General features: G+C 42.0%; 1 protein-coding gene across 3 annotated transcripts in view; it reads right to left on the reverse strand.

The window, feature by feature from the left end:
* Positions 1 to 12,011, reverse strand: part of ITGA8 (integrin subunit alpha 8) — a 114,740-nt gene extending 102,729 nt beyond the window's left edge. For 2 of the 3 annotated variants that reach the window (XM_074865070.1, XM_074865076.1), the window contains exons 1-2: positions 911 to 959; positions 103 to 203 (exon numbers count right to left, since the gene is read on the reverse strand). In XM_074865070.1, coding sequence (XP_074721171.1) covers positions 103 to 203; positions 911 to 944 — 135 coding nt within the window. In that variant the 5' untranslated portion in view covers positions 945 to 959. Of the gene's footprint in view, positions 1 to 102; positions 204 to 910; positions 960 to 11,397; positions 11,523 to 11,808 lie in introns of those variants that run through there. The other variant, XM_074865064.1, reaches the window with a different exon arrangement.
* Between the last annotated feature and the right edge of the window lie 171 nt (positions 12,012 to 12,182).

Genomic DNA, 12,182 nt, shown 5'->3' on the forward strand with positions numbered 1-12,182 from the left:
ATAGAGTTGTTTCCATAATCTACATGTAGAGAGCTATTAAAGAGATACATTTGAGAAAAATAAACATTATCTCCAAATGAATACCAAATGCATAAGACTTACCACGACTTTTTCTTTATGAGCTTTGACTGTTGCCCCAAACCACTGACTCGTCTTAAACTCAATAGGTTCCCTGGTGCCATTGACTTTAATTTTCCTGTTGTCTGACAAAAAAAGAAGAGGCATGTTGACAGCTTATTTTTAAAAAGTATTACCCTGTGAATTACAGAAACAAGTGAACAGACTAACAGATGTATTACATTGCATCTGCTGTCATCATCCTACCAGCTTAATAGGAAATTGTAGTATCATTTAAGCTTTTCACTGGTCAGTGGAAAACACCTTAAATTCACACGTGAAAATTCAAAATAATTACACTTAAACTTCAGAAAAAAAATACAAAAGACTGGAACAAGAAACCCTGTGTTTCCCCCTGCCAAAAAAAAAAAAAAAGTTTACCTGGAATTTATGATAAGAATGAACAAGAATCTACAAAAATAGGTGAAAAGCCCTAAAAAGTTCTCATATGTGCTAGAAACTTTCTGTGTAAAAAGCATGTTCCATAATTAGTTTTTGTCAAACAAATGACATTTCTCAGCATGCTTATTCAAAGACCAACACTACAGATAGCAAAGGACTTAGTTTTTAACAGAATTACATGTGTACACACTGTCACAAGAGACAGCTTCTTAATGTTGCTTTATATACACTCTTGCAGATGTCAGCATAAGAGAAGCCATCTGGGCAAAGACTCCGGCCAATTATAATGCATTTCAGGTTTTAATAAAAAGCAGACATCCCTTCCTTTCACCCTCAGTTCTCTGAAGTAAACTGATTTCCCATATGTTCATGAGCTATGCTCTTCCCTTACCAGTCATTCCTAATGAACTTCTCAATTTATACATGAGCAGGGCATTACTCCTTCCCCCTTGTATCTGCATTCCCTTATGTTGGTTTCTGGTTCCTATCAGGATAGATTTCACAAGAATCAATCCTTTTTATTCACTCTAAGTGAAAATAAAACCATATACTGTCTACCTTGAAATGTAGAAAAAATGCAATGTCAGATTATATTCTATGGATTTACATACATTTTTAAAAAACTGAGGAAAATGCAGCCAACACTTTAAAAAAGCCAACACTTTCTGGGATTTGCCCAACAGGAATAGAGGAGATACCTGAATGCTTTTCTAGGATGTTGGATCACCAGTTACTTCAGCTCATGGTAATCTCATAAATGTTACAGATACAAACTGAATTACAAAGAAAATGCATTGTATTTGGAGAACAAGGGTACTCTATCTATGTTTTTTTTTTTTTTTTCTAATAAGCATGCAGGAAAGCTGAATGAGAATGAATCTGTGAAAGTTTGACAGACTCTGAGAAAAATTCTTTCTTAATATAAATATTTGTTTCTGTGCTGTGCCAATTACAGGAAATCCATGCTTAGAGAGATAAGAGATAAATATCAGGAATATTTAGATCTTTAAAATTCAGGAAGTATAATTTAAATTCACTCTAAAAATATTAATTTTAAAAATACATTTAAGTTAGGCCTAAACTTTAAGAGTGTGGGAGACAGTGATGTTGACACACTGCACTGTAGGAGCCGCCAGCTTCTACCTAGTTGTTGGCAACACCACGTTTGATTATTTTTTCCAGTGAAGTCAGACCCTTTCAAACTTTAAAGGTTTCTTTTTTCAATGTTCCAGCAGATCTGAACATGATCAATGTCCACAGATGAGGTCTTGATAGAAACAAAGCTTTTGAAGCTTGAAAATCAGCCACAGTCAGCTTATACAGCAGCCAATGCTAGCCTGGCTCTGAGGATACTCACGACCAGTATTCTAACTTATAAAGAGCTTACATTTTCAATCAAAACAGCATACTTGTCTACTGGCAAAGTACACTAAAAATTGAAAAGAAGTTAGTTTTAAAACTAGGACAACCATTTACAGGATTTATAAAACCACCACTGAATTTATCGTAAATCTGCAAGAACTGTACACACATACACACCCCCACGCCACTTAGTGGCATATGGTGTAGTATGAATCCTTCATCATGTGGCATAGGATTTTCATTATAAAATAATTAGTAAAATATCACAGACACACAAATTAATAAATAGCTTTTTTTCCCTAGATAAATCTCTTTTGACAGAAATTCTCTAATCACCTTTGTTCAGGATCCCTGCTGTAGCTATGGAGTCATATTCCCAGTTTCTGAGTTTGTGCCTTAAAATACAGTTTAGTCTTATACACAAGCTATATACACAACTAATTTGTCTGAATACATGTGGACTGTCATTACTGTGCCCCGATTGTATTCAATTAGACAACAAGGCTCTCAGTGAAGCCACTGTAAATGTCCACTTTTGAGCTAGTCATCCACTTACAACTGAGAACCTGATCTAGGGCACAGTTCTTCTCCTAAAGCAAACATCTGAGAAGGTCAGAAGAGCATGGCCTAACAGTACTTAATTTTTTCTTTACCAGATGTAGATAGTCACAGATGGCCTGCTTAGACTAGACTCAGATAAAAACTATTCATTTACTCAGATAAATCCCAATCCAATTAAAAAAATAAAAAAAGTTGTATTTCTGTCTTGGGTATATCCCTCAAAACTCTGTTACCTAAGTGTCTCAAAAAATAACAGGTCTGTATCCTGACAACACCCTTATACGACAGGGAAGTATCTCTCCTTGTGTTATTCATGGGGATCTGAGGCCCACAGGCTGTCTACACTGTACTTTACCCACAGGCTAAGCTATATTTCTGTGAGCAGCAAAAACTTGGCTTGAATTCGGGTTGCATTCAAATGTCATCTTCTCTTCTGGAAGAGAATGGCTGGCCCCTTTTAGGAAGGAGTCCAGGCTATCTTGTATCATGATACGTGACACTAGTGCAAGGATAGCTAGAATACAAGGCAGCAGCTGGGCTGGGCACCCAACGCCTGGGCCTGTCCACAGAGCAGTCCAGAGAGTGCCTGAGTACCAGCTGGATTGCTTCAGAGCCAGCCCAGGAGCTGTTCCAGATGGTCAATAGTATGGATGACTCACAAATTTGGCTTAAAACTCAGCCCTGGAGTCACTCATAATTGTACTGCCTAAGACTGTATTGCAGGCTAAGGCCCGGACAGTCAAGAGTATGCAAAGAGCAGAGATGTAGAAGTGTAAATCTAGGTACAAGGACATCATTAAACTGTATTTCAGCAACCAAAAAGCATCTCATTTTCTACTGCAGGAACCAAGACTCCTATATACTGGTACTGCCCCACAACCCAGCTTCAAAAGCAGCTCTGGAGATGGTGAAGCATGATTTTTCAAAGTCAGTGTTCCTTCACCCAGTCTTTTAGACTTGAGGTACCTAGGGGCTACCAAAGGGAAAAAGGCCCGTTAAATTGCCAAAGCAGTAGCTGGACAAGTAGAAAAATTTGAATCCAGACAGTAAAATGCAAGGCTATGTAAGAACAGCAGTGCAGAGATTCATTTTTAGGAATTAAAAGCCTGAACCTGGAACAAGTGTTAAGGTATATCCATCACTTGCACACATTAGACTAAATTTGGCCCTTTCAGTTTGGATTGGTCTCCTCTCAGTCACTGAGTCAGCACGTTATAAACTGTTTACCAGGCACGAATCAAACATTACTCTTACAAATATTTCTTTGTTGGAGTAATCAGGATCTGCATAAGAAACATGTATTTGCAAACACTGATAGTGGTTCATCATTGTTCACTGAGCTCTTGAAAACCAGAAGTAAAAAATGCATCTGTTATAATTTGAAAATACTCAAATGAACAAAAGCAAATAACAATAGTTCAATCGAACTTAACACAGGAAAATAATGTTTCTAACCAAAGCAACAAATCCAGATAGGTACTACACCTACTACACTTACATCTTTCAGGTAAGTTCTCACCCTTCAGGAGCTTTCAAAAGTATTATCTTGCTCCATGTGCATTTGCCTGTATGTCCTGGATAAACGCAGATGGCCATTAACCAGGCATCTGCAGCAGGCTGTTACACTCTGCCTTCTAACCTGTACCTATTCAGACCACATCCAGGATGGCAAATCACTTTCAAAAACCGGTTCTGATATATGGGGGGGTGTGTATGTATCCATGCATATCCATACGTATAAACAGACAATATAAAATGTAATACATATATATTTATACATAATTAGATATAAGCAGAGTAAAGGTGAGTAATCACCACAACCAATCCATATTTATATAAAATGGGAATACAAACATATAAAAACAACAAACATTTATATTTATATAAATATATATAGGTGAAGGAAAGTGAATATCCCCCTCACACGGGGACAACACCTGGAATGCTATGTACAGTTTTGAGACACCAGTACAAGACTTGCAGGTGTTTGGCCCAAAGAAGAGAAGGCAAAGGAGGATCTATCTGCACTTCATCCAGTGTTCAATAGGCAGAGAGAAGAGAGTGCCAAACTCCCCTTTGAGGTACACAGCACAAGGAAAATAAGCAAAAGACCCAAGTTATAGCAAGGGAATTTCTGATTAGATATACAGAAAACACTCTTCAGAGTGAAGGTGATTAAGCACTGGAACAGATTCCCCAGAGAGGCTCTGGCGTCTCCATCCTTGGGTAGTTTCAGAGCTCTGCTCTGAGCAACCTAATTTAACTTTGAAATCAGCCCCACTGCATCATTACGGGTCCTGCCTTACAGGAGGGGAGACAGAAGGAAGGATTCTTACTGGCAAACATGGTCCCATATTCTAGCAGTGAGGGAAGAAAGGGGATCTTGTCAACCCTATCACCATGGCAGAGTGATAGGTTTTTGGTATTGTCACCAAAAAATTCCAATCATATCACCCATTACTAAGCAAAGGTAAGTCAGTAACATTCACAGGGTCATTGATATTAGACCCTCAACAGAGAGACAGAATACAAATGCAAAGCTAAAGACTGTGATCTAGGGAACCAAGCCAAGCAATTGCCTTTAACATCAATACTGGGGGAAAAAGGGACTCCACAGTGTTTAGAGACAGTAAGGACATGCAAAACCCTTGCAAGACGAGAAGAGTTGCTTCTATTTTTGGAATTATCTGACGCTGCAAACATCTATTTAATTTCTGGGTTTTATTGTGCCTTAGATGCTATTCATATGAGTTATTTTAATTTAATAGATCATATCTGGAGAGCTTTATTTGGATTTTCATTCCACGAATCAAGAAAAAAAGAATTAGCAAACCCAATAGGATTTTTTCCCTAAGTACAATCTGATCAAAACCAAATTAAGACCTCAGGGTTTGAACTAACATAGCTAAGAGTATTTTTTTCCTTCTTTAGATAAGGCTGAGACTCATAAAAGAAACCCATGAGGGTCTATTACAAATCAGAATGCTACAAGTGAACCATGAGGCTCTAGATAAGGTCTTACTGGCATAGTGGACTGAAATGTGTCAACGTTTAAAAGTACAACAAAGTTCTCCCTCAGCACTTTCTCTTGAGATGTAAATTCTCTTTTATAACAGGATTCTAAGTTCTCCCTAGAACCTTACCATCTCTACAGCTAATGATTTTTTCATGTAACTAAACCTCTTGAGTCCCACAGTACCTGGGTTCTGTTACAATCAGCTCAACTGTTGGCCAGATTAGCTCATGTTTTTTATCAACTGCACGCTTGGCCAGAACTGATCTACATCCCCCTCCCCTGCTCCTCTTCAGAGGCTCTTCAAATTTTCTCCAGCTAGTTTAGAGAAATATAACCCGTTTTACTAAAACTGGTAGGGTTAACCGATAGCAAAGACAACACCCCAGTGAGTTCTGGAAACTCAGGGGAAGTGGTATCCAAAATTCTGCATTTAAGAGCTAATTTAAAACATAAGAACTTGCTGCAGTCTGTTAAGCATTGCGATTAAAAGTGACCATTATAATGAGTTTCTGAAATACGAACTATTAGCTTTTTACTAGATTTCAAATGCAATAGTGCACTTCAGGGGGCATTTAAGTTTGCTTCTGGCTGCAAGATGCTTTGAATGGTTCGGAAGTTCCCCAGTTAATCAAGCAGGGAGAAAGTTTTCTTCATATTGCTCTCCTGCTACCTCTCCTGGCAGCTGAACGAAGAGCACCGAGCTTAAACACAAGGACTTGGTAATTCTACCTCAATGCTAAAGCAGAAACGGTCATTTTAAACCTCATTTCATAATGAAGAAACTGAAAAGGAGAAGTTAGCTTTGTGTAGGTAAGAGAGAAAAGACAGATCACAGGTCTTTAATATAATGCCAATGCTTGTTCCCCTGTCCTCTCATTGAGTTTCAAAGAGTAACATAACCTTACGCTGCAATGCAACAGGACAGCTTTACAGAGCAGGGAAACAGGGAGAAGAGGCTCTGCCCTTCAGTCCGTATCTCCTGGAGTAAGGGGATACTAAAAGCCCTTCCATTATATTTTACCTCAGTTCCCTGATGCGATGGAGCAGGTTAACACACCAGTTGTGCTCTCAGGGGCAGTGCTTTCAGCTTCTTCCCAGTCTTGGCCCCTGTGCCTAGATTACGGAGCTTTAAAGAACTGCAAACACGTGACTGCAGAGTCAATGATGTATCAACAGCAGGAAACACAGAGAGCTCCTGCTAAAGCCCCTTCCTGGCTGAAGGCCATATCACTGGCTAACCCATATGGGAATGTCTGGTTGCATGACTTGCGTATGGATGGGTTGGCCCAAATTCCACAGCATGTCAACATTTCATCCCCCTTCCCTCCTCTGCCCCTCTGTCCCTTCGTCAAGAACAATCTTTTTCATCAATAGGACTAATTACTGATGTTGGTTTGTAAGTAAATCACTTTGTCACCTTGGACATCTCTGCATTAGCTACTCTGAAGAACAGGTAACCTGAGAAATCAATGACAATCTGGAAGAATTGCCTGTGGAACAATTTCAGTTAAGTGGTACGACCTTTAGGAATGGGCTGCAGATACTCCTGCACCTCTACTAACTCTAACTGAGCCATCTTCTCAGCAGAGTCGTTTAGTCCACACGCATTTCCACATTAACACAAGTTGCTCATAGCACTCAGACCAGCCTCAGCATCCTAACGTATGCACAGTGCCACAGAGATGACTTCAGTAGTCTTGTTTTTGAGTACCCATGCCAGGAGTAAGGAACCCAGTCTGTCTCACAGCTCGAACATGGCACTTAGGAGTAATGACACCTTTTTAAAGGTGTTCTCATATCTTTCACTGGGAGTTGAGTGAATACTGAGTGTTCCTGTTGCATATACATTAGTAACCAACGCAACGTCTACTCCCTCATGTGATGTTTGTTTCTGAGAAAAAAAGAGCAAGAAAGCTTCACAAACTGTAAGGACTTGTCTTTTGTTGTTTCAAGTTTACATGAGACAAAACACAGAGTTCAGTCCTGAGTGTCACAGCCTGTGTGGTGGCGGGGTGGTTAGCTGCATCTTGCCAGTGACTCTGGGTGCAACCCTTGCAGTGTTAGATCTCTGACCCACTGGGGAACATCACGGTGGTCTTACACCAGTGTCAGGATGTCATGTCCAGTTGGGCTTAGCATTTGTATACTCCCTTCAGCACTCTATGGCATGCAGGATATAGAGTAACTTTAATTTAAAACTTTAGTTATTTTAAAAATAGAAAGATATTATTCACAGAGAAAAACAAAACTCTTCAACAAAACAGCCTCTACAGGACCATCCTATCTCAGCGCTTACGACCATAATATTAAGCTAAGCAAGTCTAAGCTTTTCACTGAGGCATCTATCACTTAGTTGTTCCCTCAAATCACTTTCTGGACAAGAGCCCCCTCTGTCTAAGGCAATACATACTTTGCACACTCAACAATTTCTTTTTTTCTTCCTTCCCTTCCCTGACTCATGAGCATGTTCTTGGTCATCACTGCCTCTTAACGAGCCCTAAATACTTCTGGAGAGAGATTTTGTTGCTTTTTAATTTGTTACACTTTACAGTCCCATAACAAGGCATATCTGTCCATTCATTCAGTAAACATCTCAATACTTGTAAAATACAGGTAACTATAGATTAATACAAAGCAACTCCAACCTGTAACACCACGATATTCAAAAATGTCTAGAATCTTGACTGAAGTCATCACAGAATACTAGTCAATGTCTTCACTGTTTTCATTTAGTTGGAGCAAGATATTAATAGTGTTAATACAAATAACATCAAAGCATTAGCAAATGAAACTCTTCTTGAAATTAGGTCTACTGTTCTTGCGGAAACAGTGAAATAATTTGTAAAGTTACATGTAAGTCTTACTAATTAGGTGCCCACTTACACACTTACTTGTGGCAGTAAAAGTCCCAGTAACATCCAAGTGTACTGTATGTTCCCTCCTCAATGGCAGAACATAAACTTGCACTGAATGCAACGTACCTGAGCTTCATTTGTGTACCCAGCCCTCAGAAATGGAAGACATGAGCCCTCATGCTCATAAGTAATTTAAGACAGTGGTTTTCAACCACTTGGATTTGTTGATCTCTTGAATTTTTATGTTATGGTGGAAATTCACAGTTTCTATGACCTGCAGCAATTTCAATATCTAACTTGGGATGTAGTATATGTGAATTTGCTTTTCGTTTACAAATTCTTTAGAATTAGGAAGTCCTCCACTGAAATCTCGTGGCTGCAAAATACTGATTTAGTAAATTCTTTACCTATTTGTTGGGTCACACTGCCTTTTAAATGTTACATTGTACTCTTTCCTTCTAGTTCCACTCAATTTTCACTTCTGACCTTACTTAAAAATGCTTTCAATTATTCAGCAGTTTTATTTCTTTTACTGTGCTTAGTGAATCTACCTGAAAGAGATTATATTATTTGGTTAGAGTCAAGAAAAAAGTACTTTAAAAAGGCAGCTTTGTGTAAAAATGCTTCAAAATGAAATCTTCCAGCTCTAAAGCAGCCTCTGTAGTTCTTCTGTTTTGTTTCAGAAAACATTCCCAAAGCTTTCCAAGACTTTTCAAAATCTCCTATGAGGCATGAAGTATTAATCTTTAAAATTAAAGCTGCTAGAGCTGGATTTCCAGTCCTGGCTGGTTTTCTTTTGGGAGAAAGGATAACCTTCAGGTTAAGGAACTGGAGGAAGAAGAAAAAATCCTGACTCAGTTACCAGTGCTATCACCAACTTCCCGTACGATCTTTGACAGCCCAGACTGACTTTTTTCTGTTTATCAGAATAAATATAAAAATGGGAATATAAATATAAAATGGGAATAGCAGCATTTCTGAGTGATGTTGTAGGGAGAAGGCATAGTGAGTACAAGGTGCGTGTACAAGAAAGAGCCATAAACTGAAAATACCCCTCATATTTACCAAGAACAATCTAAGCCCCACTAGGTATACAGTGGCCAAAGGTTTCAAGAGAAACTGTGTGCAACAAACTACTTGAAATAGCATCATCTAGGCTAGAGCTCATGTGGACTGTTTGGGGGAACAGTGGAAAAGATGGAAAATTCGCTCCTGTAAGTAGCATATTTTGAAGAGAAAAAAAATGACATGAAATATACATCCATACTTCAGCAAAAAGTCAGATGGCCCTTATGTTGGTGGCAACAAAGGCTGGGTACTAGCACAAGCTATGCAAACCCCATCTATGAGGGCTGCTGGCCATTGCTGAACTGTGCAGAATGGCAGCTTCAGTGCCCTTGGCACCTGATTTAGACAGCTAACCCTAACACTGCTAAACCTGCCTGTAACTCAGTTCCTCCTCCAAGTACAGTGCATTTATATCTACACAAGGGGCTCTCTCCGGCTTAACTTCAGCTGTCTACAAGTCAGGCATCTACCCTGAGGACAGAAACAACTGACCCAGGAAGACTGAGCGCACCACACTTCAGCGATTCCAAGCTGAATAGCTGCCTCATAAAGTCCAAAGCCTTGGTGATATACTTACTCACCAGCCTGTGTTTGTGATTTTATTCAAAACATAGTATGTGCAAAAGGACATTCTGCCAAGAGTATGGATTTGTCCTGAGTCTCTTGAGTCAACTTTTCTGGAGTTTCCCCCAGGAAAGCCAAATGTCCTTCTGGGTTTCATCACTAGGTTTTCATTAATTTTTCAAAACACCCCTTTAAAATGTGATGGCATTTTCATTTGGTCTGTAAGTTTTCTATTCAAACCTGAAATTAATTTGTACAGATAATATATTCCACTTCTGTTACATGAACTATGGAATATTTCCTAAACTGGTTTTACTTTAAAGATGTACACTCAGGGCACAGTACAATAAAAATATTGTATGCATACTGTCTATGTCTGTACATTCACATTTATATAAAACCGTATGCTGTACATGGTGTTACATGCCCAAGTAGCCACATACACATACAGGAACTATCTCTTACTCTGTTTTGAAGAATGCCCAGCATGACGGGAGAGTCATCCTGAGTAGAGTTCCTAGACACTAACACAGTAACAGGATGTGTGGGTGGCGGGAGCTGGAAGGGGTAAAGAACCACACTGCTTACTTGCTACATGTTAAGTAAGCTCTTCTAATTTAATTTGTGCTCTCCAAAAAAACCTGAATTGCATTGTGTTCACATTTAAATAAACCACAAATGTTAAGATTAAATATAACCTAGAGAACTTCTGCTTAATGATTAAACTGTCAAAGTCTGCCTAAATAAAGCCAATCTGTTTTAAAGTCCCTGCAAACACTAAGCTTAAGCTATTTTCAAGACCTTATAAAGAGACAACAGAAAACATGAACAGCCTGAGTTGTTTAAAATGTGTGTTCCCTCTAATTAAATAAGAAACATCTGTCTTGGGATTTTGGAAGTGGATATAATCTATCCACATTGTGCCTAAATCAGTTTGCATCTAGCTTCAATATTCTGAAATAAAACTCTTGCTTTCTGAAAAGAATTAAGTCAGTATGCCACATGAGGTACTTCATCCATCTGAACAGATGGAAAATCCCTTGCTGAAAATAACAGCAAAGGCTAGCAATCCTGTGATTTCCAGGTTTGGGTTTTTGCCTTCTGAGCTCTCAACCCCCCCCCCCCCCCCCCCCTATTTTCAAAATGAGGAATCTGCCACAAACACCTTTCAGGAAAGCTTCGATAGCAAAAAAAGCACAGTTATTAAGGTGAATGACGCACAGATCCTGGAGGTCATACTCCTGTTCTGTCTCTGGGGACCACTGAACCCTCCCCTGGGAGCGCACACGCATACGGACTCCCAGGAGCGGGATTTCTCCAGCGAAGTGCAGACCCTTAGATCAAAACGCCACAGGTAAAGCGAGCAGGGCAGTACGTCGTGCCGAAGGGGGCCCGGCGCGCGGCAGAGGCAACCACCCAGCGCTGTGCTCCCAGCTTCAGCGACGGACTTACTGGTGTTGTCAAAGGGGATCTGCCGGCACTGGGTGGCGGGCCAGCCGCAGCGGTACACCGCCCCTCCTTCCACGATGTCCGGCTGCGTGGTGTTGGCTTTGGGAGCTCCCACCAGGACACTGACTCTGCGAAACACACCGGGAAGTCACCGGGGGGGTGGGGGGGGAGGCGATCAGGACCGACGGGCGGCGGCCCCGGCACGGCGGGCCAGGGGCTGTCACCGCGGCCACCGGCCCGAGGGCGGCTGGCGGGACGCCGCCGTTTGCCCGCCGCCTTCCCCGAAGCCTCCTCCGAGCCCGCCGGCGCCCCCGGCCCCGGCCAGGCAGGAGGGGCTGCCCGGCGGCGCTCGCCGGGGCACAGCCCGGACCCCGCCGCCCCCCGGGCCCGCCCGCCGGCGGCGGCGGCACTCACGTGCTGGGGTCGGGGATGTAGAAGTCCACCGAGTACCCGAAGTAGCTGCCCGGGGGCCCGCTGTACACCGTCAGCTTCTCCTCGTCCAGGTTGAAGGCCACCAGCGCCGGCGCCCAGAGCAGCGCTGGCAGGAGGAGCAGCGGGCACGGCCGCTGCCGGCGGCGGGCACGGCCGGCCCCGCGCCCGCGGCTGAGGCGCAGCATCCTCGCCCCTCTTCGCGGCCGGCTCCCGCTGGCAGAGCGCGCGGCGCGGAGCGCAGCGGAGCTGTGTGGCGGCCGGGCGGTGCCGCGGCGGTCTGGCTGCCGCCGCGCGCGGGCGGCGGGGCGGGGGGCTGGCGGGGCGGGGGGCTGGCGGGGGAGGCTCGGCCCCGCTCA

Source organism: Strix uralensis, chromosome 1 (genome assembly GCF_047716275.1).
Source record: "Strix uralensis isolate ZFMK-TIS-50842 chromosome 1, bStrUra1, whole genome shotgun sequence".
NCBI classification, from domain to species: Eukaryota; Metazoa; Chordata; class Aves; order Strigiformes; family Strigidae; genus Strix; species Strix uralensis.